The 20,277-nt window shown below is 39.5% G+C and overlaps 1 protein-coding gene across 2 annotated transcripts; it reads right to left on the reverse strand.

Annotated features, from left to right (window-relative positions):
• Positions 1-691: 691 nt before the first annotated feature.
• On the reverse strand, positions 692-19,853 carry LOC117794580 (zinc finger protein 709-like). Of its 2 annotated transcripts, XM_071601552.1 has the most exons (5): positions 19,481-19,853; positions 17,785-17,845; positions 5,127-5,253; positions 4,857-4,914; positions 692-4,150 (listed from the first exon to the last, which is right to left on the reverse strand). In XM_071601552.1, exons 3-5 carry the CDS (start codon positions 5,158-5,160, stop codon positions 2,902-2,904), a joined length of 1,341 nt encoding a protein of 446 aa, XP_071457653.1. In that variant the 5' UTR covers positions 5,161-5,253; positions 17,785-17,845; positions 19,481-19,853; the 3' UTR covers positions 692-2,901. The 2 variants fall into 2 exon arrangements, with proteins under 2 accessions (XP_071457653.1, XP_071457651.1); XM_071601550.1 differs by lacking the exons at positions 17,785-17,845; positions 19,481-19,853 and adding an exon at positions 10,497-10,594.
• Between the last annotated feature and the right edge of the window lie 424 nt (positions 19,854-20,277).

Consider the following 20,277-nt stretch of genomic DNA (forward strand, 5'->3'; position numbering starts at 1 on the left):
CAATCATCAGCTGGCAGCTGGAAGTTTGCTGGGGCCCCTTCGGCTGTGGGTCTCAACAACACTGAGTAATATTCCACATTGTGTGTATGTATGTATATGTATGTATGTATGTATGTATGTATATATGTGTGTGTGTGTGTGTATATATATATATATATATATATCTCAGTTTCTTTTTTTTTTAAAGAGAGAGTGGGAGAGAGAGAGAGAATTTTAATATTTATTTTTTAGTTATTGGCGGATACAACATCTTTGTTTTGTTTGTGGTGCTGAGGATCAAACCCAGGCCGCACGCATGCCAGGCGAGCGCGCTATTGCTTGAGTCACATCCCCAGCCCGATATCTCAGTTTCTTTATCCACTCATCTATCGATGGGTATTGAGGTTGTTTCCAAAATTTAGGTATTGTAAACTGAGCTACTACAAACATCAGTGTAGCCACATCACTACAGTATGATGATTTTAGGTCCTTTGGGTATAGACCAAAGAGTGGTATAGCTGGGTCAAATGGTGGTTCCTTTCCAAGTTTTCTGAAGAATCTCCACTCTGCTTTCCAAAGTGGTTGCACCAATTTGCAATCCCACCAGCAATGTATGAGTATACCTTTCTCCCCACATCCATGCTAACACTTATTATTGCTTGTATTCATTTTTTTTAAAAAAATATGTATTTTTTAGTTGTAGTTGGATACCTTTATTTTATTTATTTGATACCTTTATTTTATTTATTTTTATGTGCTGCTGAGGATCAAACCCAGGGCTTCACACATGCTAGGCAAGTACTCTACTGCTGAGCCATAACCCCAACCCCATTGCTTGTATTCTTAACAACTGCCATTCTGACTGAAGTAAGATGAAATCTTAGTTTTAATTTGCACTTCACTAATTACTAGAAATGCTTAACATTTTTTCATATATTTGTTGATCACTTGTATATAGTCTGAGAAGTGTCTATTCAGTTCCTTAGCCCATTTATTGATTGAGTTGTATTTTTTGTTGTTAAATTTTTTGAGTTCTTTATAGATCCAGGAGATTAGTGCTCTATCTGATGTGCATGTGATAAAGATATTCTTGTACTCTGTAGCCTCCCACTTCTCATCATTGACTGTTTCTTTTGCTAAGAGGAAGCTTTTTTTTTTTTTTTGCTTGAATCAATCCCATTTATTCTTAATTTATCTTTAAACTGAGAACACAAAAAATTTATTTTGAAAGTTAATAGTTATAGATTTCTTCTCACCCTGATTTCCGTAAAATATATCCAATTCATCTTTAAGCAAATAAATGCCTTTAGCTTAAAAAGATCAGATACATAGGAATGTGAGAAAAAGTAGCATATAAATATTTCAGAAAAAAGGTAATTTATTGCCAGTCTCTGGTTTCTTCTAAGTTGCTTAGGACCTCTCTAAATTGATGAGGTTGAATTTGAAATTGCAAACCTCCTACCTCAGCCTCCCAAGTCACTGGGATACAGACATTCACAGGGTTTTTCATTCACTGTGATTTCTTACATACGAACCAAAGAGAGATTGTTGCACAGGTCTTCCTTCTATTGCAGGTCCACCGCATACTGTGCTCATTTATATGGGCACACTGAACCAAGATGGCAACAAGGGTCAAAACTTCCAATGCAAAAATACAAGTTATTGCAGCTGCTTATTAGGTTTGCTCACAAGTTCATGTGATAATAAAGACTTCCCATTTCTTCTGTTGATACAGGGTTACTCTCCATGTGGTGTTTTATGTACTTGAAAGAATCTTAAAATTAAGGTTATCCCACATTGCTGACATCATTAAGGTTCCTCCTCGCTATGATCTTTTTCATGGTATCAAAGGGAACTGTGAACAGGAACACTTTCTCACATGGCTTACACTCATGGGTTTCTCTCAAGTGTGAGTTCCTTGAATTTTGAGAAGGTACCTGAATGGAGTGAAGGCTTCTTTGCACTCTTTACACACACAGGGTTTCTCTTCAGTGTGCATTCTTCCATGTATTTTAAGGATGGAGGAATGACTGAAGGCTTTCCCGCACTGCTCACATGCATGTTTCATGGCACTGTGAAATCTTTGATGTTGTCTGAGGGGACTGGAATCACCATAGGCTTTGCCACATTGCATGCATACATAGGATTTTTCTCCAGTGTGATTTATTTCATGTCTTTTGACTAAATAGGAATGAAGAAAAGCTTTACCAGATTGTGTACATATATAGGGTTTCTCTTCACTCTGAAAGTCTTCATATGGTAGATGAACTGAAGCCTTTTCCACATTGCTAACATACACAACATTTCTCTCATTGTGCATTATTTCATGTATTTGAAGGGATCTGGGAAAATAAAAAGCTTTCCTACATTATTTACATGTATAAGGTTTCTCTTCACTGTGAATGTTTTCATGTGCTTAAACCCTTTCCCACATTGGTTACATATATAGGGTTTTTCTCCGGTGTTTTTGAGGTTTTTCATGTTTTATGATTGAACTGTAAAAACTGAAAGCTTTCCCACATTGCTTACATGTACAGGGTTTCTCTCCACTGTGAATTCGTTTATATATTCTAATAGAGCTGGAAGTTCCAATAGAGCTAGAAGTTTCTTGCATACATAGGGTTTTTCTCCATTGAGCATTATTTCATGTATTTGAAGGGTTCTGGGGAATTGAAAAGCTTTCCTACATTGCTTACATGTATAAGGTTTCTTGGCACTGTTATTTTACTCATGTGTTTTTAAAAAATATTTTTTAGATGTTGGTGGACCTTTATTTTATTCATTTATTTATATGTGGTGCTAAGAATCAAACCCCAGTGCCTCACACTTGCTAGGAAAGTGCTCCACCACTGAGCCGCAACTCCAGCCACTCATTCATGAGTTTTGGTATGGCTATAAGAAGTAAAGCCTTTTCCACATTGCTTATATACATAGGGTTTTTCTCCAGTGTTCTTGAGACTTTTCATGTTTTCTGATTGAACCGTAATAACTGAAAGCTTTCCCACATTGTTTACATGTATAGGGTTTCTCTCCACTGTGAATTCGTTCATGTATTCTAATTGAATTGCAAGAACTAAAGCCTTTTCCACATTTCTTGCATACATAGGGTTTCTCTCCACTATGAATTCGTTCATGTGTTTTAAAATTGGTAGAAGAACTAAAGCCTCTTCCACACTGCTTACATACATAGGGTTTTTCTCCAGTGTGAGTTTTTTCATGTCTTCTGATTGCTTTGGAATGCCTGAAAGCTTTCCCACATTGTTTACATGTATAGGGTTTCTCTTCACTGTGATTTCGTTCATGGATTTTCAAGTACTTAGAAGTACTAAAGCCTTTTCCACATTTCTTGCATACATGAGATTTCTCTCCACTGTGAATTAGTACATGTCTTTTCATGTATCTAGAAGTACTAAAGCCTTTCCCACATTGTTTACATGTGTAGGGTTTCACTCCATTGTGAATTTCTTCATGTCTTTTCATATATCTGTAAGTACTAAAGCCTTTTCCACATTGCTTACACACATAGCGTTTCTCTTCACTGTGAATTTGTTCATGTGTTTCCATTTGGCTAGAAGAACTAAAGCTTTTTCCACATTGCTTACACACATAAGGTTTCTCTGCACTGTGAATTTGCTCATGGATTTTAATGTAGCTGGAAGAACTAAAGGCTTTTCCACAGTGCTTACACACATGGGGTTTCTTTCCACTGTGAATTTGTTCATGCCTTTTCATGTCACCAGAAGAACTAAAGCCTTTTCCACATTGCTTACACACATAAGGTCTCTCTCCACTGTGAATTCGTTCATGGATTTTAATGTAGCTGGAAGAACTAAAGGCTTTTCCACAGTGCTTACACACATGGGGTTTCTCTGCTGTGTGAGTTCTTTCATGCTTCTGGAAACGTTGGGGATCATGCAAGGCTTTCCCATGTTCCTTATATTCATATGGCTTCTCTCCATATTCCTGATACTCATGTGCTTTGTGTCCAGTGTGAGCTATCAGGGGCACAGCTAGGGATGAATCAGCAATGGTGACTTCTCCACACACATGGTGTTCACTAGGTTTTACTCCAGAACTTCTCTTGTTAACAAGAGAATCTATTATGTGGCTGAGGATTTCTCCACATTGACCATCTTCTTTCTGTTCACAGAGTCTCTCTAACACTTGACTTCTGCAAAAAATGAAAAGCACATTACTAAGTATTTGTAATATTAATGATTTAGCAGAAGAATTGGTTTTATGCTGTGTAAGCTTTACTGTTGAGCTACCTTCCAGTCCTTTTAAAGTTTTCTTTCTTTCTTTTTTTTTTTTGATAGCATCTTAGTAAGTTGCTTGGAGCCTCACTACAGTGCTGAGGCTGGCCTCCCACTTGTGATCCTTCTCCCTCAGACTCCCTAGTAGCTGGGATTAGAGGTGTGCATCACTGCCCAGATCAGCTTTCTAAATAATCCTGCCAAGTTACGATTTTGTTAACTCTGAAGATGCTTACACTTGTAAATACAATTGAGTACTGCTTATGTGAAATGCGTGGGAAAAAATTCAGATTGGATTTTGTGATATTTGTGTATACACAGTAAAATATCTTCAAAATGAGTCCCACTTGAAGGTAATTTCATACATTTTTAATAAACTGTGTATGGAAAACAGTCTGTATATAATAAACTACCAGAAAGTGTCACTTAAGACATCAAGGCACTGTTTCATTTGGGTTTTGCGCTCTCCAATTATGCATGTTCAACCTGTATGCACTGAAGTGAACAAATGGAGATAAATCATTCTGTACCTTGGGGTGTATCTTTTCCTTATTTTTATGATTTTTTTAATAAGTTACTCCCAGATTTGTGAGGAACATTGCCTTCTCTTGTGAGTTAAATTACCTTAGATTTCCCCTGGAATTGTAGTGATCATCAATGGCCTGATTTTTCCATTGTTTTCCTAAAATACAGACCCAGAAAAATCATTATGATTCATTTCAAAATTATATAAAAACTGTAAGAGTGTGGCAGATCTGTTGTATAATGTCACCATGCCAATACAGTCATCAAAATGTGGGCTTCGAATATTCCAAATCATGGAACAGCACTGATAACTGAACAACAGTTCTCTGATTGACTAAGTGAGAAGAGTATGTCATATGTCACCCTTACCTATAGTGATCAGGTTCCAGAAGGTTTCCTGCATCACATCTTTGAAGAGCTTCTTCTGGGAAGGATCCAGCAGAGCCCACTCCTCCAGGGTGAAGTTCACAGCCACATCCTTAAAGGTCACTGGCTCCTGAAATATCCCACAGGTATTCCCAGGAGGAAAATGAGACACACAGCACTAGAGACCTCATTCACTTGTGAGAATTTCACATCATACTATGTCCTCCCAGGGAGAACAGGAACACTTGCAGTACTGCTAGGTCTCTCCAATTCTCTTTCTACACAGGTCTCAAGCACTTCCCACAACAAAGTCCAACTATATACAGTGCTTAGTAACAATAGCTGTCCTGAGACAGCACATTCTTAGGAATGCTTGAGAAAATACTTTGAACTTTGTTGGTATCTAGCAATTACTGCCGGGATGAACCTCACCAGCTTAACTGCAAGGAAGGGCTTGGGGTTCCCAAGCAGGTTATCCCAACAAAATGCAGCCTGTTTAAATCCTGCTGGTCCTCTAACTGGAATAGTTTGATATGCTTGTCAGAAGTTGCCTATCTCAGGCTGTGGCTGTGGCTTAGTGGTAGAATGCTTGCCTTGCACACATGAGGCACAGTATTTGAGTCTCAGCACCACCTAAAAATAAATAAATAAATAAATAAAAATATCGTATCCATCTACAGCTAAAAAATATTTTTAAAAAGAGAAGAAGTGGCCTATCTCATCAACGCCCAAAATACACTAAGAGTGATGAATCTCCAATGAACTGGACTATCAGACCAAATTTGAAACCTCTTTTGCAAAACATTAGAGAATTTAGTATATACTTTGGGATTGCACTAAGGGCCCACAACCAGAAGCCTGTACCAGGTTCCTGTAAGTCATTAGAATTAAATAGTAAATAAGATTCATTAAGGATAACTCAGTAGACTAATAGGTAATCAATAAAAATTTGATGGAGAATGTCAAAGCACAATAAAACAAGGGGGAAAGTGGTATGTGTTCTTAGAAAGATTTTACTTCACCTAGATGTCACCTATACACTGACCTATAAAATTGCAAAATGTCAATAACAAAAGCTTTTCCTAAGAAAACAAAAAATTGTTCTTGCCTGCTCCATTGGCACATGCATATAATCCCAGCAACTTGGACTTAGCAAGACCCTGTCTCAAAAATAATAAAGAAATAAAGAAAATTAATAAGTTTTTAAAAATAGGAAGGGATATGGCTGAGTGATTTAGGGCTTCTGGCATCATCCCCCAAACCAAAAATTTAAAAAAAAAAAAAAAAAAATTGAAAAAGGAAAAAAACAACAGAGGAAAAAACTTAGCTCATCAAATCCTCTAGGCATATTTAATGTCTAACAATCAAGGAATAATAAGGAGCCAGACACACTGGTGCATGCCTATAATCCCGGCGATTAAGGAGGCTGAGGCAAGAGGATGGCAAATTCAAAGCCAGCTTCAGCAACTTGGCAAGGCTTTAAGCTACTGAGCTGGGGATGTGGCTTAGTGGTTTAACGCCCCTGGGTTCACTCCCTGGCAGCGGCATCATCATCATCATCATAGTAATAAAGAAAAGGGAAACAGGGCTCATTAATTGAAAAAAAAAAAAAAGAGAGAGAGAGAGAAAAGCCACTTCTGAGAAACCTCAGAATTTGAATTCAGTCAACAAAGACATTCACTGGGCAAGTGATACACTCCTGTAATCCCACTGAGTCAGTAGGCTAAGGCAGAAGGATCACAAGTTCAAGGCCAGCCTTGGCAATGCACCAAGACCCTAACTCTAAACAAAAAATTAAAAAGGGTGGGATCTAACTGTGATAAAGATTCAATCTTCAGTATCACCAAACAAAAAAGCAAGCAACCAACCAACCAAACAAACAAAAACCCATAGAGTAATTTGCAATTATAACAAGTCACATGAAGCCATCACTATAGGTGTTCCATGACATAATGAAGCAAGGAGAACAAAGAATCATCTAAGATGAAGTCAGAGACTGTTTCACCAATGTATCTCCTTGTCATGCCTTTTGGAAAGTTCTTTAGAGAGAAGCAAAAAGATGTAGGAAAAGGGATCACATAAAGTAAAACAGAAATTAGTTACAAATATGGTGTATATTAATCCCATTGTATCAATAATCCCTTTAAATACAGACAGACTGGTAGAAAACAAGATCCACCCTGTGCTCCACCCTTGTGCACTTTATGAGAAAAAAAAACAAAAACAAAACAAAACAAAAAAAACAGTTTTAACTATCAAGACATCAGGTTGGAGTCAAAACATTTCTTATATATGAGAAATAAATTCAAGAAATCTAGTACTGTGAGAAATCATTAGAGAAGTATGTTTAAAGTGCCCTCATTCCAAACACACACAAAATATATGTAAAGCAATGTATTTGGTAATCAGATTAATTCAGCCATTCAGCAATGGCTAAGGGATGTGGATATAGTTTAGGTGGTAAAGTGCTTGCCTCACATGTACAAGTACCTGGGTTCAATCCCCAGCATCACAAACAAACAAACAATAGCATATGAATAGAAAGAAAGAACACCAAAGAAATTTAAGTATTTCAAATTATGTGAACTTGAACAAACATGCTAATATTACTTATGGGATACAGAAAAAGCAGTGCATAGGGAGAACTTTAGAACAATAAATGTGTATATTAGAAAAGAAGAAAGACCTCAACTCAACAGTGTAATGTATTACATTGGATAACCTGCAAAACAAGAGTAAGATACTCTTAAGCCACAGAAAAAGAACTTGGAAGAAGTCAAACAATTTCTGGAAAGAAACAATCCAGAAAAACTCACATGAGAAAAGATAAACAATATAAATAAGGCTCTATGTATTCCACAAATTGAAACAATAGAAACTCAAAAACAGGGAGAACCAGGCCCACCTTGTCTTTTGGGCATATTCTAACCTTTAAGCATATCAATCGGGGCTGGGGATGTGGCTCAAGTGGTAGCGCGCTAGCCTGGCATGCATGCGGCCCGGGTTTGATCCTCAGCACCACATACAAACAAAGATGTTGTGTCTGCCGAAAACTAAAAAATAAAAATATTAAAAAAAAAAAAAAGCATATCAAGCATTACAATGTCTTCCGGGTAAGAGATGCAAAACTACTACTTCATAATGCATGAGGTCCACAGTGCCAAAATATAAAACTAGATAAACATTATAAGAAATAACAAAAATAAATTAATAAAGGAAAGGAGTGTAGCTCAGTGAGAGTGTCCTGAGTTTCAATCCCATTACAGATTAGAGGGAGAGAAGACAAACTGCTTCTAAAATACAGGTGAAAAGATACTGAAGAGAGCTTAACTCAGTGGTATAGTACCTGCCTAGCCTAGAATTTAAGAATGACTAAATATTTAATATTTATTTTTTAGTTTTGTTTTTTTTTTCGGCGCGCTACCGCTTGAGCCACAACCCCAGCCCATGACTAAACATTTAAAAGTCAACTCATGTAATTGATCACCTCAACCAGCTAAACAAAAAAATCCTATGGTCATATCAATAGGTACAGAGAAAGCATAAGAAATAATAACAATAGGCATTCAGACTGAGAAGAAACAAATAAAAAATGACTGTTCACACATGCCACCTCCCACCCTGAAAACCCTTACCATAAATATGCAAATACTCGTCATTTTTCTATATATCAAGTATAAAAAAAATCAACTTCAAATTTAAAACACTATTTATACAGAACAAGAATTTGGACAAAGAGAGAAACAATTTCACAAAAATAAAGGAACACTAAAAAAAAAAAAAAAGATCAAGGCCAGAGGTAATCAATAAAAGCAAGCTATATCTTAGTGGCTCATGAGGCTGAGGCAGGAGGATCTCAAGTTCAAAGCCAACCTCAGCAACTTAGTGAGACCCTGTCTCAAAATAAAAATGAACAAGGCTGGGGATGTAACTCAGTGGTGGAGCACCCCTGGGTTCAATCCCCAATACAAAAAAAAAGAAGAAGAAGGTTTGTTGCTGGGGATATGGCTCAGTGCTTAAGGACCCTGGGTTCAATGACAGTATCAAAACAAACAAACAACAACCATGTAACAAAGAAGGCTGACAGCAGGGTGAACTCTTCTCAGATGTATAATTAGGTTGCCACCCTCCATCCTCCCATAATCTACAGAAGCAGGCCAGAGACCTCCCACCATGAAAACCCTTACCATAATTAAGCAGAAACCCCCACCATATACATAACATATGAGTTCCTATTCTTCTCAGAAAGCTTTTTACGCAGGATGTCAGCAAAAACAAAAAAACAACCACAAAACAAAAACAAAAAACTTCTGCATAGCAGCATAGAGCACTGTGGTGGTAGTTTCCTCTTTTTGGAAATTGTTGGTTTGCAAATGAAAAACAAAAACAAATTTGTAAAACCTCTAGTCTCAAAATATGGAACAAAAGGGCTGGGGATGTGGCTCAAGCGGTAGCGCGCTCGCCTGGCATGCGTGCGGCCCGGGTTCGATCCTCAGCACCACATACAAACAAAGATGTTGTGTCCGCCAAATACTAAAAAATAAATATTAAAATTCTAAAAAAAAAAAAAAAGAAAATGGAACAAAAAGCACTTGTCCTGTAAACCTTCAAACCCCTCCTCTCAGAGGGACAAAGTCAAGAACTCCAGACTCTAACGCCCACAGAATGCTTTAGGCAACGGCCTCTCTGGGCCCCGCAGTCAATAAACCTGCTTCCAGAAAATTCCTACGAATTCCAGGTGCCCAACCTCTCCTGTCCCCCATCACTAGCGCCTTCTTGGCATCCCGCTTGCTCCTCTCCTCAAAAAGTCCTTTCTGCCAACCACTGAGAGGTCTGCAGACTTCACAGCTGGGCTTCCCTGCTTTGCGGTTCTCTTAAATGCAGCTGTGCCTTCCTCCATCCGCATTTTCTAAACCAATGTCCAGCGGGCGCTGATTTCCAGTCAGGGGGCCCTGGCAGAAGGGTCTACAGATCTGTCCGCCTCCTGCCCCCACAAGCCCCGGGGCTGAGGGTCAGTCGCGGATTTGGGGACCGGCTTCCCCAGTTTTGCAGACTTCGGAGTAACCAGGGGACCCCGAGGAGCAGGGGGGCTGGGACGCGCACACCTCCCTCCCAGTCCCCGCCTCGCCCGCGGCGGGAGTCTCCCCGCGACCCTCCCGCCGCCACCGCAGAGGGGGAGACGCGGGGCTGGGCGGCCGCGCTGCCCACAGACCGCTCCGGCCGGCAAAGCGCCGCGCAGGACCCGGGGCCCGGCCGGACTCCGACCGCAGTCGCCGCAGCTGCCGCCGGAGGCCCGGGTCCCTCCACAGCGACTCACCCGTCCCCTTCACCGCGACCCGCTCCCCTTGCGGGAAGGGCGCCCTCCACACTCACCATTCCCCGCCTTCTAGGGTTCCCGGGGTCGCCTCAGCCTGTAGAACGGAGATGTCACAGAGAGGAGGCTGAGCCACTTAGAATCTCTCCTCACAGGACGCGCGAGGCACACTACGGCGTCCTAGGAAGAAAGCTGTTCAAAAGAGGAAGGTTCCCGCCCTCTTCCAACTGCGCTCCTGATTGGACAGTTCCTGCAGGCCCCCCCTCCCGTGTCTCTGATTGGCTAGTGATCCAGGCCCCGCCCCTGAACCCTGAGTGACAGCAGGATAGAACCTCTACCTGGCTGAATGGCACACGAGAGGCGGTTTCTATCTACAGCCCTTCCCAGCCCCAGCAACTTCCCAGGGCCTGGACCTGACCTAACGTGAGGGATTATTGCATGTATCCATTTAGGACCAACCTCCCAGGTCTGGGAACACCTATAAAAACTAAATATAGTATATGATATGTAATATAGTTTTATAAAAGACCATTTATTATTTATTATTTTTTAATATTTATTTTTTAATTATAGGTGGGCACAATATCTTTATTTTATTAATTTATTTGTATGTGGTGCTGAGGGTCGAACCCAGTGCCTCATGCATACTAGGCCAGCGCTCTACCACTGAGCCCCAGCCCCAGCCATAAAAGGCCATTTTAAATATAACCAATAAGAGATATTAATATTCTTAACTATATTGTTATAATATATAATTAAATGAAATTCATTGCAGAATTGAAAAATCTGGATTTCATTACTTAAGCAAAATTCGATCCTGGCCTTTCAGAACTGGTGTTGTCATCTCACTGTAATCAATGGGCTCTTTCTGTTGCTGCCCCCTAATTGAGGGAACCAGTGAATGTACTTAGGCAATTCCAGAGGCAATGTCCACGAGATAACATCCCACCTCAGGAAAGGACATCTTGTCAAACATGGTGGCACACGCCTGGAGTCCCTGCAGCTCTGGAGGCTGAGGTGGGGGGATTGCAAGTTCAAGCCAGCCTCAGCAATTCAGCAAGAACCAATCTCAAAATAAAAACAGAAAAAAAAAAAGAAAAGAAAAAGGGCTGGGAAGTGGCTCAGTGGTTAAGCACCCCAGGGTTCAATTTGGTACCAAAAAAGAAAAGGACATCTACCCAGACTGCCAGTGAAGCCAGAATCAGACAGGTAGTCAGCATAGATAGGTAAGTTGAGTCAGGTCAGATCAAGGAGGCCAATTTTGAGTGAGTGAGGCAAGTTGGAGACTATCCCCTGAGGGATTGAAATGTTAATTCCTTCAGAGCCCTTCCTCACCCTTATCAAGAACCACCCCCTGCTCTAAGGTAACCTGTCCCAGGAATTGCCCCTCCCTACAGGGAGCTATAAGATTGTTAATCAATGTGTCCTGGGCTGCGTCATCCTGCCCTTCCCCCTTCAGCCCACACTTTCCCACCTTTGGTCCATCCCACTGAGCATTCCTGGGCCTAGTCCTGGGCTAGTCACATATGCAGGAAGGAGAAATATAAGGGGATAAAGGCAGGAGGACAAAAGAAGCCTAGGACATAGAAAAAGGGCAGAACACCTTGCTTCTGGAGATACCAGGATACCAGCTACAGCCCCCTTCTTTCTCCTGGGAGAAGTCTATGTTACCCCTTTTTAAATAAACCCTGCTTTGTATGCTTGCCTCTCGGCATGCTTCTCTAATGTTCAGACTTCAACATTTGAGGTAGCAGAACTTGTCACAGGTAACTGGCAGTATTAGCAGGACATAATGGAACAGAAGGGAGTGAGGCAGTGCCCTGTATTGTCAGAGATCTGACATTTGGGATGAGACAGCTGGCTTCACAGCCAAGGCTTTCTCATGCCTTTGCTGTCTATCTACCCTACCTACATACCCACAGGGGAGTACAGTTCAGGGGGCAATGAAGCTATATGGAAGCAACGTTCTACAAAAGAATCAAGAGGGAATAAAAGGAAACATTTGAACTCAGAAACCAGCCTGCTCCACATGTAGGAAAAGCTTAGATTCAGAAGATTAAACATATTCCCAAGCTCGAGGGCCACAATGACATCTTGCTGAATCCAAGTTTTCAAAATGGGACACTCCTGGGTGCTGAGGCAGATTGCATAAGGATTTCATGGTGGAAGTCACCATGCCCAGCTGTCCCCTCCTCATGGTGTGCAAACTCTCCATCCTTCAAAACCTGAACATTCACCATAAACACTCTCATGTTGACTCACTTTTATCACCCTTTCTTAGGAGATCTTTAAATCTTCTTTCTCTAATCCTGTTCCTTATATATTTCCTTCCCATGGACAAATTACAGATCAACTCCAGTAGGCTACACATCCCAAATCATTGTCTCCAATATAGCTGCAGAGAAACAGATGAACCCAGCCTAATTCCATTTTAAGATTTGGAGCCATCTTGTCACAAAGTCATGAAAAGTTAATCTCTGTTTTTCTTAAATTACTGAGATTTCTAAACTTCTTTGGAATTCCTGCCCATGCCTTGAACTCAGTTCCTATCCCCAAAGCCAGTTAATGCCAATTTAATAATGAGGACATGGTTTTGAGAAAACAGTTACAAATTTTGACACCCCAGGTGGGACTCCAGAGCAGCCACCCCCACCCCCCCACCTCCCGCTCCTCGCTCCTCTTTCTTGGGGAAACCTAGCACTCCAAGCAACTGCACTTTGATACCTAGGATGTAAGATGAACTTTTTGAGAGCTGACTACTGGAAAGTTAGGAGACAGGCGAGTGTGCTTGGGGTCAGACAGAACCAGAACCAGAGGAGCTGTGCCACTTCCAGCAGCTGCCAAAGCCCCTTTTGCTTCAGCGAACTCCCCCCCACACCCCACACTGTAAGGATTGCTCCATCTCTATCTTCCTAAAAAAAGAAAAGAAAACTTAATGCAGTAAAGTTGCCACACCAAGACCCTTCATTTTACACTTCTGGTTCCCCTTTGTGGGAACATCTGGTCAATTCATGGGGACATTCGTGGTGCCACCTGTGTATGAGTCATGGTTAAGTGTTAGTTGGGAACTTGAGATTTTCCCCCTATCTGGTCTGTCTGTTTTAAAGGTTTCTGCCTGTTGGCCATAGTTTGGAGCTCCTCTCTTCCTGTCTGTCATTGTGTCTTTGTTTGTATCTGTTTCTGGCCCTTTAAGAAATGGGTTGATATTATAGATTGTTTCCTGGGAATAATCTTGGCTGAATGGGCCACCTATAGATGTAAATGTGTCTAAAAAGACGATGTTTTACTGTAACAATCTGGTATTTGAATGTTTTTTTGAAGCATTGTACAATCTTGCAGTTAAAAGTTGATTTGTCAGAGATAAAATAATCAATAAGGAGTCTTTTTTTTTTATTTTAAAATATTTATTTATTTATCTTTTTTTTTTTTTAGTTATCGGTGGACACCACATCTTTGTTTGTATGTGGTGCTGAGGATCTAACCTGGGCCGCACGCATGCCAGGCGAGAGCGCTACCGCTTGAGCCACATCCCCAGCCCCCATGGAGGTAAACTTAGCCAAACTTTTTCCTTCAATGCCCCAGGTATGCTTCTCCTGCATCTCTGTAAGGAGCCAGAAGTCAATTTCCCCTAGAATACAAGCACCAGCTTTTCTGTTTTCTCCTCTTACCTTAGAACTCTTAGAAATACCTGAACAGCCAAAAAGGTTTACTCCCCCTGAGTTATGAACAGACTTTGGAGCAAGATTTAACCTGTTTGTCACTGAGAGAGGAAGACTAACCCTAGGAATGGCAAGGAAATGCCAAGGACCTGTTCAACAGCAAATGGCTTATCTCAGGAATGAGCTTAACATTGTAGCTTTGTTCTCAAAGGTAATAGAAAGTAAGGTACTGAAAGACCCCAGCCCAATAACTTTAGGCCCAGTAATAAATCACCAGGGCTTGCTTCCGCACCTGCACAGACGTCAGATGTATTTTTCAGAAAATCAGTTAAGTGTAACCGATTAAGAAAGGACAGGATGGTTGGGAAAGGAACCAGCACGGTTGGGCAAAGGGGATCATACAATGAAAAACCATACAATGAATAACAAATGGTTTTTATGTGGTTTTTCCAGGAACCTATAGTGAAAAAAAACAAGTTTACCCTTTAAGTGACCTATATGCTGGATTCAAAAGAGCCAATGAGATACCTGTTACTGTGCTAGGAGGGAAACTGACCACTGTACCCTATAAAAGATCTGTACCCCAAAGCCCGGTGTGCCAGTTCACCGAAGCTCCGGCTGAGGTTTCGCTGGGCACCCGCAGGCGCCTGTGTATCAATAAATCGCCTCTTGCTTTTGCAGCCAGTGCCTCGTGCGTCTTTCTTGGACAGGGAATCGGTGGGTCTTTCAGTACCATGATTTTAGACATCCAAACCTGTCCAATTACCAACTAGAAAAAATAGTTAAAACACCTTAGGCATGAGATGTTTTCCCCAGACCTCAGCCAGGGCTTACATTGAAATGCAAATGGAAGAAGCCGGCAAGCTCAGTAGGAGACTAATATGAGGCCCAAGGGGGAGAAAAAAAAAGTAAAAGTCATTTTTGCTAGGACTCTTGCTTTTTTTCTTAGATTCTGTGTTTTTTTTTTTTTTTTTTTTTTTTTTTGTTTTAGATCATGATTTTGACCCTACAGACCTAGGTTAATGTTTTTCCTATCAGTCCTATTTTTTATTCAACTATGGAGATTTTATTTTATTTTATTTTATTTATTTAGGTGCTGGGGATTGAACCCAGGGCCTTGGGAGACAAGCACTCTTCCAACTGAGCTAAACCCCCAGCCCCTAACTATGGAGTTTTTAAACATTGCAACAGAAAAGCTACAAGGCGAAAAGCTACAAGGCCTTTACTATTGTGTTATGTATGCATACTTGTGTTATGTGTTGTATGCCTATATGTGTGTATGTCCATATATCATGTACATAACATGAAAATTGGCAGTTAAATAAGGAACACTCATAAAATTTTTTAAAAATGGATTCAAATATCTTTAATTCACATGATTTAAAACGGTTCAGTTTAAAATGGGTAAACAGATGAAAGAAAGATGTCTTTAAAATTAAACTTAACTCACAAGTCTCTCTAGGTGGGCAAAGAACTAATTAAATGTTGATGCCTATAAAATGTCTAATTTCCCTTGGTTATAGGACTTTTCTTCAACAAGGAAGAAATGGCTAATACTGTTCAATATACTTATCTGATATTTTGGTAAAATAAAGTAGATTTGACATGGGATTACTCATATTTCTGAGTAATTTTGTTTGTTAGACATCTGATTAATTTACAAGGTTAAAATGCTGTTAAATATACTATCAAGTACTCTTAACTTCTTAAATTCCATTGGGTAATATTATTAATGTTTTTATAAATTGGTAAATGAAGAAAAATAGGGTTTAAAGTTGCTTTGTCATCACTAAAAAAGGTTTTACTAAAGATTTAAAGTCCCAACAGGTATAATTCTATATACTTAAACATTGTGTTTTCATGAAATGATAAACAGATGTGATTCTAGATACAAAGGTTTATAGAAGATTTCTATATACAAAGGCTCAAAAGTTTCCAACTGTTCCAATTAAGAGTACTATAAGTAACATAAAATATTTCTTTTTATTAAAATGAAATAATTTGCCTAAATTCAGAAATTTACAAGGATTGTTTCAAAATGTGAACAGAAAAGGAGATTTACAGATAGGAAGGAGAAATTAAAAGGTTCTAGGTATGGAAACCATATTTAATAGAAGGAAAAGAAAGTACTTTTGGATAAGAAATTCTTTAATAAGAGGGTTTAAGTAAGTTATTGCCGCAGTCTGGCTGGGCACAAATCACGAGCCACTGAAGCAGGAACAAACTTTATTTTTAAACTGCAGGAAAACACTTCACACAGCTCCCGGGGAATCCTCCCGAACACCACGAGGCTTGTCCAGGAACCCCCAGCCGGAAATATCTCTCCCGGAAAATCCCTCCTCCTGCACTTCCCCAACCAATGGGAACTCTCGGGGAATCCCCGGAAATCCCCACGAGAACTCCAAAATAGTGCGAGAACTCAAAAGTTGCGGCAGAGGTGGATAGTAATGCCTCGCCTGGCAATCAATACTGTTGGCAAAATGCCAGGGGCCATACAGACTCAGCCGTGGCTCTCAGCAAGTTATTCAGAAGGTCTGTATAAGTTGGTTATATATATATGTGAAACAATCAAAGCTATTTAATGTTTTTCCTAAAGTCAGATGTTAATATACTGATATAAACCAAACTTTAATATATGTATTAAAAGGAAAAAGATTTCTTTCTTTCTCTCTTTTTTTAATATTTTGTTTTTTAGTTGTAGTTGGACACAGTAGCTTTATTCTATTTATTTATGTGGTACTAAGGATCGAACCCAGGGCCCCACATGTGCGAGGCGAGCGCTCTACCACCAAGCCACAACCCCAGCCCTAGGACAAAGATTTCTTAAAACATTAATTTACCCATAACATTGTGTTTTAAGTCTTTTTTTTAAGCAAATAATCTTGAAAGACTTAAGGATTAAACAACAACTGTTATTTTAGAGCATTTTATTATGTTTTTTCTTTAAAAGCTAAATTTGCTTAATATAAAAACATCAATGTAATTGCAGTGCTATTACTCTTCTTTGTATATTAAATGTGTTCATATCTTCCAGGTATTCAAGTCTTTTTTTTTTTTTTTTTTTTTTAAGAGAGAGTGAGAGAGGGAGAGAGAGAGAAAGAGAAAATTCTAATATTTATTTTTTAGTTATCGGCGGACACAACATCTTTGTTTGTATGTGGTGCTGAGGATCGAACCTGGGCCGCACGCATGCCAGGCGAACGCGCTACCGCTTGAGCCACATCCCAGCCCCTATTCAAGTCTTTAAGGCAGAAGATTTAAAAGAACATTATATCAAGCTGGTTTTCTCCAAACTAAAGTTGTATGGTAATTTTAGGCTTATAAAAATAACATATTGAGATTTATTTATATCATTTAATATACTACAACTGGACCTCTTATCAATAAGATATATAAAGTTTTGTGTAACTTTTTACACTGGGATACAATTTAAATGTATTTTTAAGTTAATGAGAGCCTAATCTATGTAAAGGTTAATATTATAAAACACAAGCATTTTGCTACTTTTCCACAAAAGGTTAAAAGTGCTCAGCCTTTCTTTAATTCATGCTTTAATATCATATTGTGTTAGCTAGTATTCATGTGACCTCAAGCAACAAGTGTGTAAACTTTGTTAAAATGATATTTAAGAAGCAAAGATCAGCTTCAGAACTAGGACATTTAAGATTTATAAAGAACCCTGTCTTACCTGAGATAAGGCTCTGTCTCACATCTTGCTACATGACAGAATGACTCCAAAGTAGGCCAAACTTCAGTTCATTTTTTTTTAAAAGAGAGAGGGAGAGAGAAAGAGAGAGAGAGAGAGAGAGAATTTTAATATTTATTCTTATAGTTTTCGGCGGACACAACATCTTTGTTTGTATGTGGTGCTGAGGATTGAACCCTGGCCACACGCATGCCAGGCGAGCGCGCTACCACTTGAGCCACATCCCCAGCCCACTTCAGTTCATTTAAAGTTGTGTTCAGAGATTGATTTTTATTAAGATTACTAGGATCTTGGGGGGGAGGTGGGATTGTGGTTCAGTGGTAGAGCGCTTGCCTAGCATGCATGAGGTACTGGGTCAATCCCTGGCACCACATAAAAAAAAATAAAATAAAGGTATATAAAAAGAAGATTACTAGGATCTCAAACAGGGGGTATAATATATTACTCAGTCAAAATTCAAGGTAGCTATTATATGAACTAAATGTTTTTAACTGTAGTTAATTTTATTCTGTATTTTCCTTATAAACTGTCTAACAGTTGCCTGTTAATGTTTTGCAGAGATGTTACTTCAAGAACACAACCTGGATTAATTTAAGATAATAAGCCATCACCTACAGGACAGATAGGATAGTGCAGACCCCAGTTAATAAAAAGGGTTTATGATTCTAAAGTTATAGATATTAAAGTTAAAGCCCAGTACTCTTAATTTAAGAATGGTGAGCTGATTTGCTAGGTGTTTAAGCTCAAGACTTAAAAATTAAAGTTAAATTAAAAGGACCAAGAAAACCAATATTTGACTCTTGCCATCTGAGTCAGTTTGAATCCAGGGAACAGGGAATTTCTCTAGAGCTTTGCAACTCTGGGCCACATGACCTCCTGATCAGGGAGATTAATGAGACCACTGGAGAACAGAAAGCCAATCAGTGCACTTGCTATGAAGAGGACAGTCATTGGAGAAGGGAGACATCCCTGATGCTTCCAAGGGAAGCCACATGGTAAAGCAAGATCTGGACCCACCCTAGTGCAAATGGCACTAGCAGAAATAAGAAGCTGCTCTCAAGTTCCCCCAGGAGTTATTCCCATGGAAACTCAGCTGACTGTTAACAATAGATAACAATTGACTTAACTGACTGTTAACAATTGACTTGCTTCATCTTAAACCCCCAGTGAAAACAGTTAAAACCAAAACAGCCATTCCTGGGTATTTAAAATAATAATAATAATAATAATAATAATAATAATAATAATAATAAAAAATGTAACTTAAGGCATACACCTTGTGTTAGCCCCCCAAAATAAGCAAGACAGGAGGCTACAAAAGAGAGATTCTTAGGCAGGAATGCCTGAAACCTATCAGAAGAAACTAACTATCAAGAGAAACTGGCAGAGTCAGAAGGTTTTAGTTAGTTTAAGGCCTACAGATATTCCTAACCTACACAGGTGGGCTTGATGTTTGCTAGTATGATTATCCAGCCCTGAGTAACAGAAGCACACACCAGATGTAGGAGAGACCCCCCGGCCCCCCTGCAAGTTATCCCCTTACTCATAGAGCTAAAAACCTACATTGGTATTGGCACAGGAACAATGAGATTCGGGACTTCTATTCACTATAAAAATAGCACACTTTATTACAGATATCCAACAGGTCACCAATTTGGTACTGACTTTGCAAAATCACCTGGACTCCCTGGCATCTGATGTCCTGCTGTTTCTGTGTAAACCAATCAGGAGTGGCAAGAGATGGGGTAAGAATGGCTCCAGGACCATCTGGAATATGGAGGGAGGGTCTGACTCAGGAGACTTTTTGGATCTGGAATGGTGATTTTCAATATAATCAGTTTAACAATGTTACCCATTTCAATATTTCCTTTCATACACAGAATATGTATTATATCCCTATGTTTTATTATCTGGACCTATTCAAGAACAATACAATGCCTCACGAAACATAAATTATGTTAAATGTGAGAACTGTATGTTACAATAATGTGTCAATTGGACTATATGGCAGAGTCCATGATAAGCTGTTATGATTCCCAAAAGGCCAGGAGCCACCTGGCACTTTTACAAAGTGCTGAACATTTTATCTGGTGGCCAATAGCTGGCATGGTTATCTTGGCTGGGATAATTGCTTCTGCATCTACCTTCAACAATTTCAAAAAAAACTGTCAGCACACTTATTGCAGATACCCAACAGCTCATCAATTTGGTACTGACTTTACAAAATCAAAGTAAAGGAAACCTGGCAAAGTAAAGGACATATTGCTCAGGAAATTTTGAGTGAAATTCACAACTAAAAGATTCTGTTATATGGCTAGGAGAACAAGTACAAGATTTACAATAGGCTCAGAGACTCCCAATGTCTTTATAACATTACCTATGGGGAGGTGGCCAGCATCTCCTTAAGCAGGTTCTTCTTCCTGCTCAGGAGGATATAAGCCACCTAAGAAATTAAAGTCTAGAATAATTAGTGAA

This window comes from Marmota flaviventris, chromosome 1 (assembly GCF_047511675.1).
Source record: "Marmota flaviventris isolate mMarFla1 chromosome 1, mMarFla1.hap1, whole genome shotgun sequence".
NCBI classification, from domain to species: Eukaryota; Metazoa; Chordata; class Mammalia; order Rodentia; family Sciuridae; genus Marmota; species Marmota flaviventris.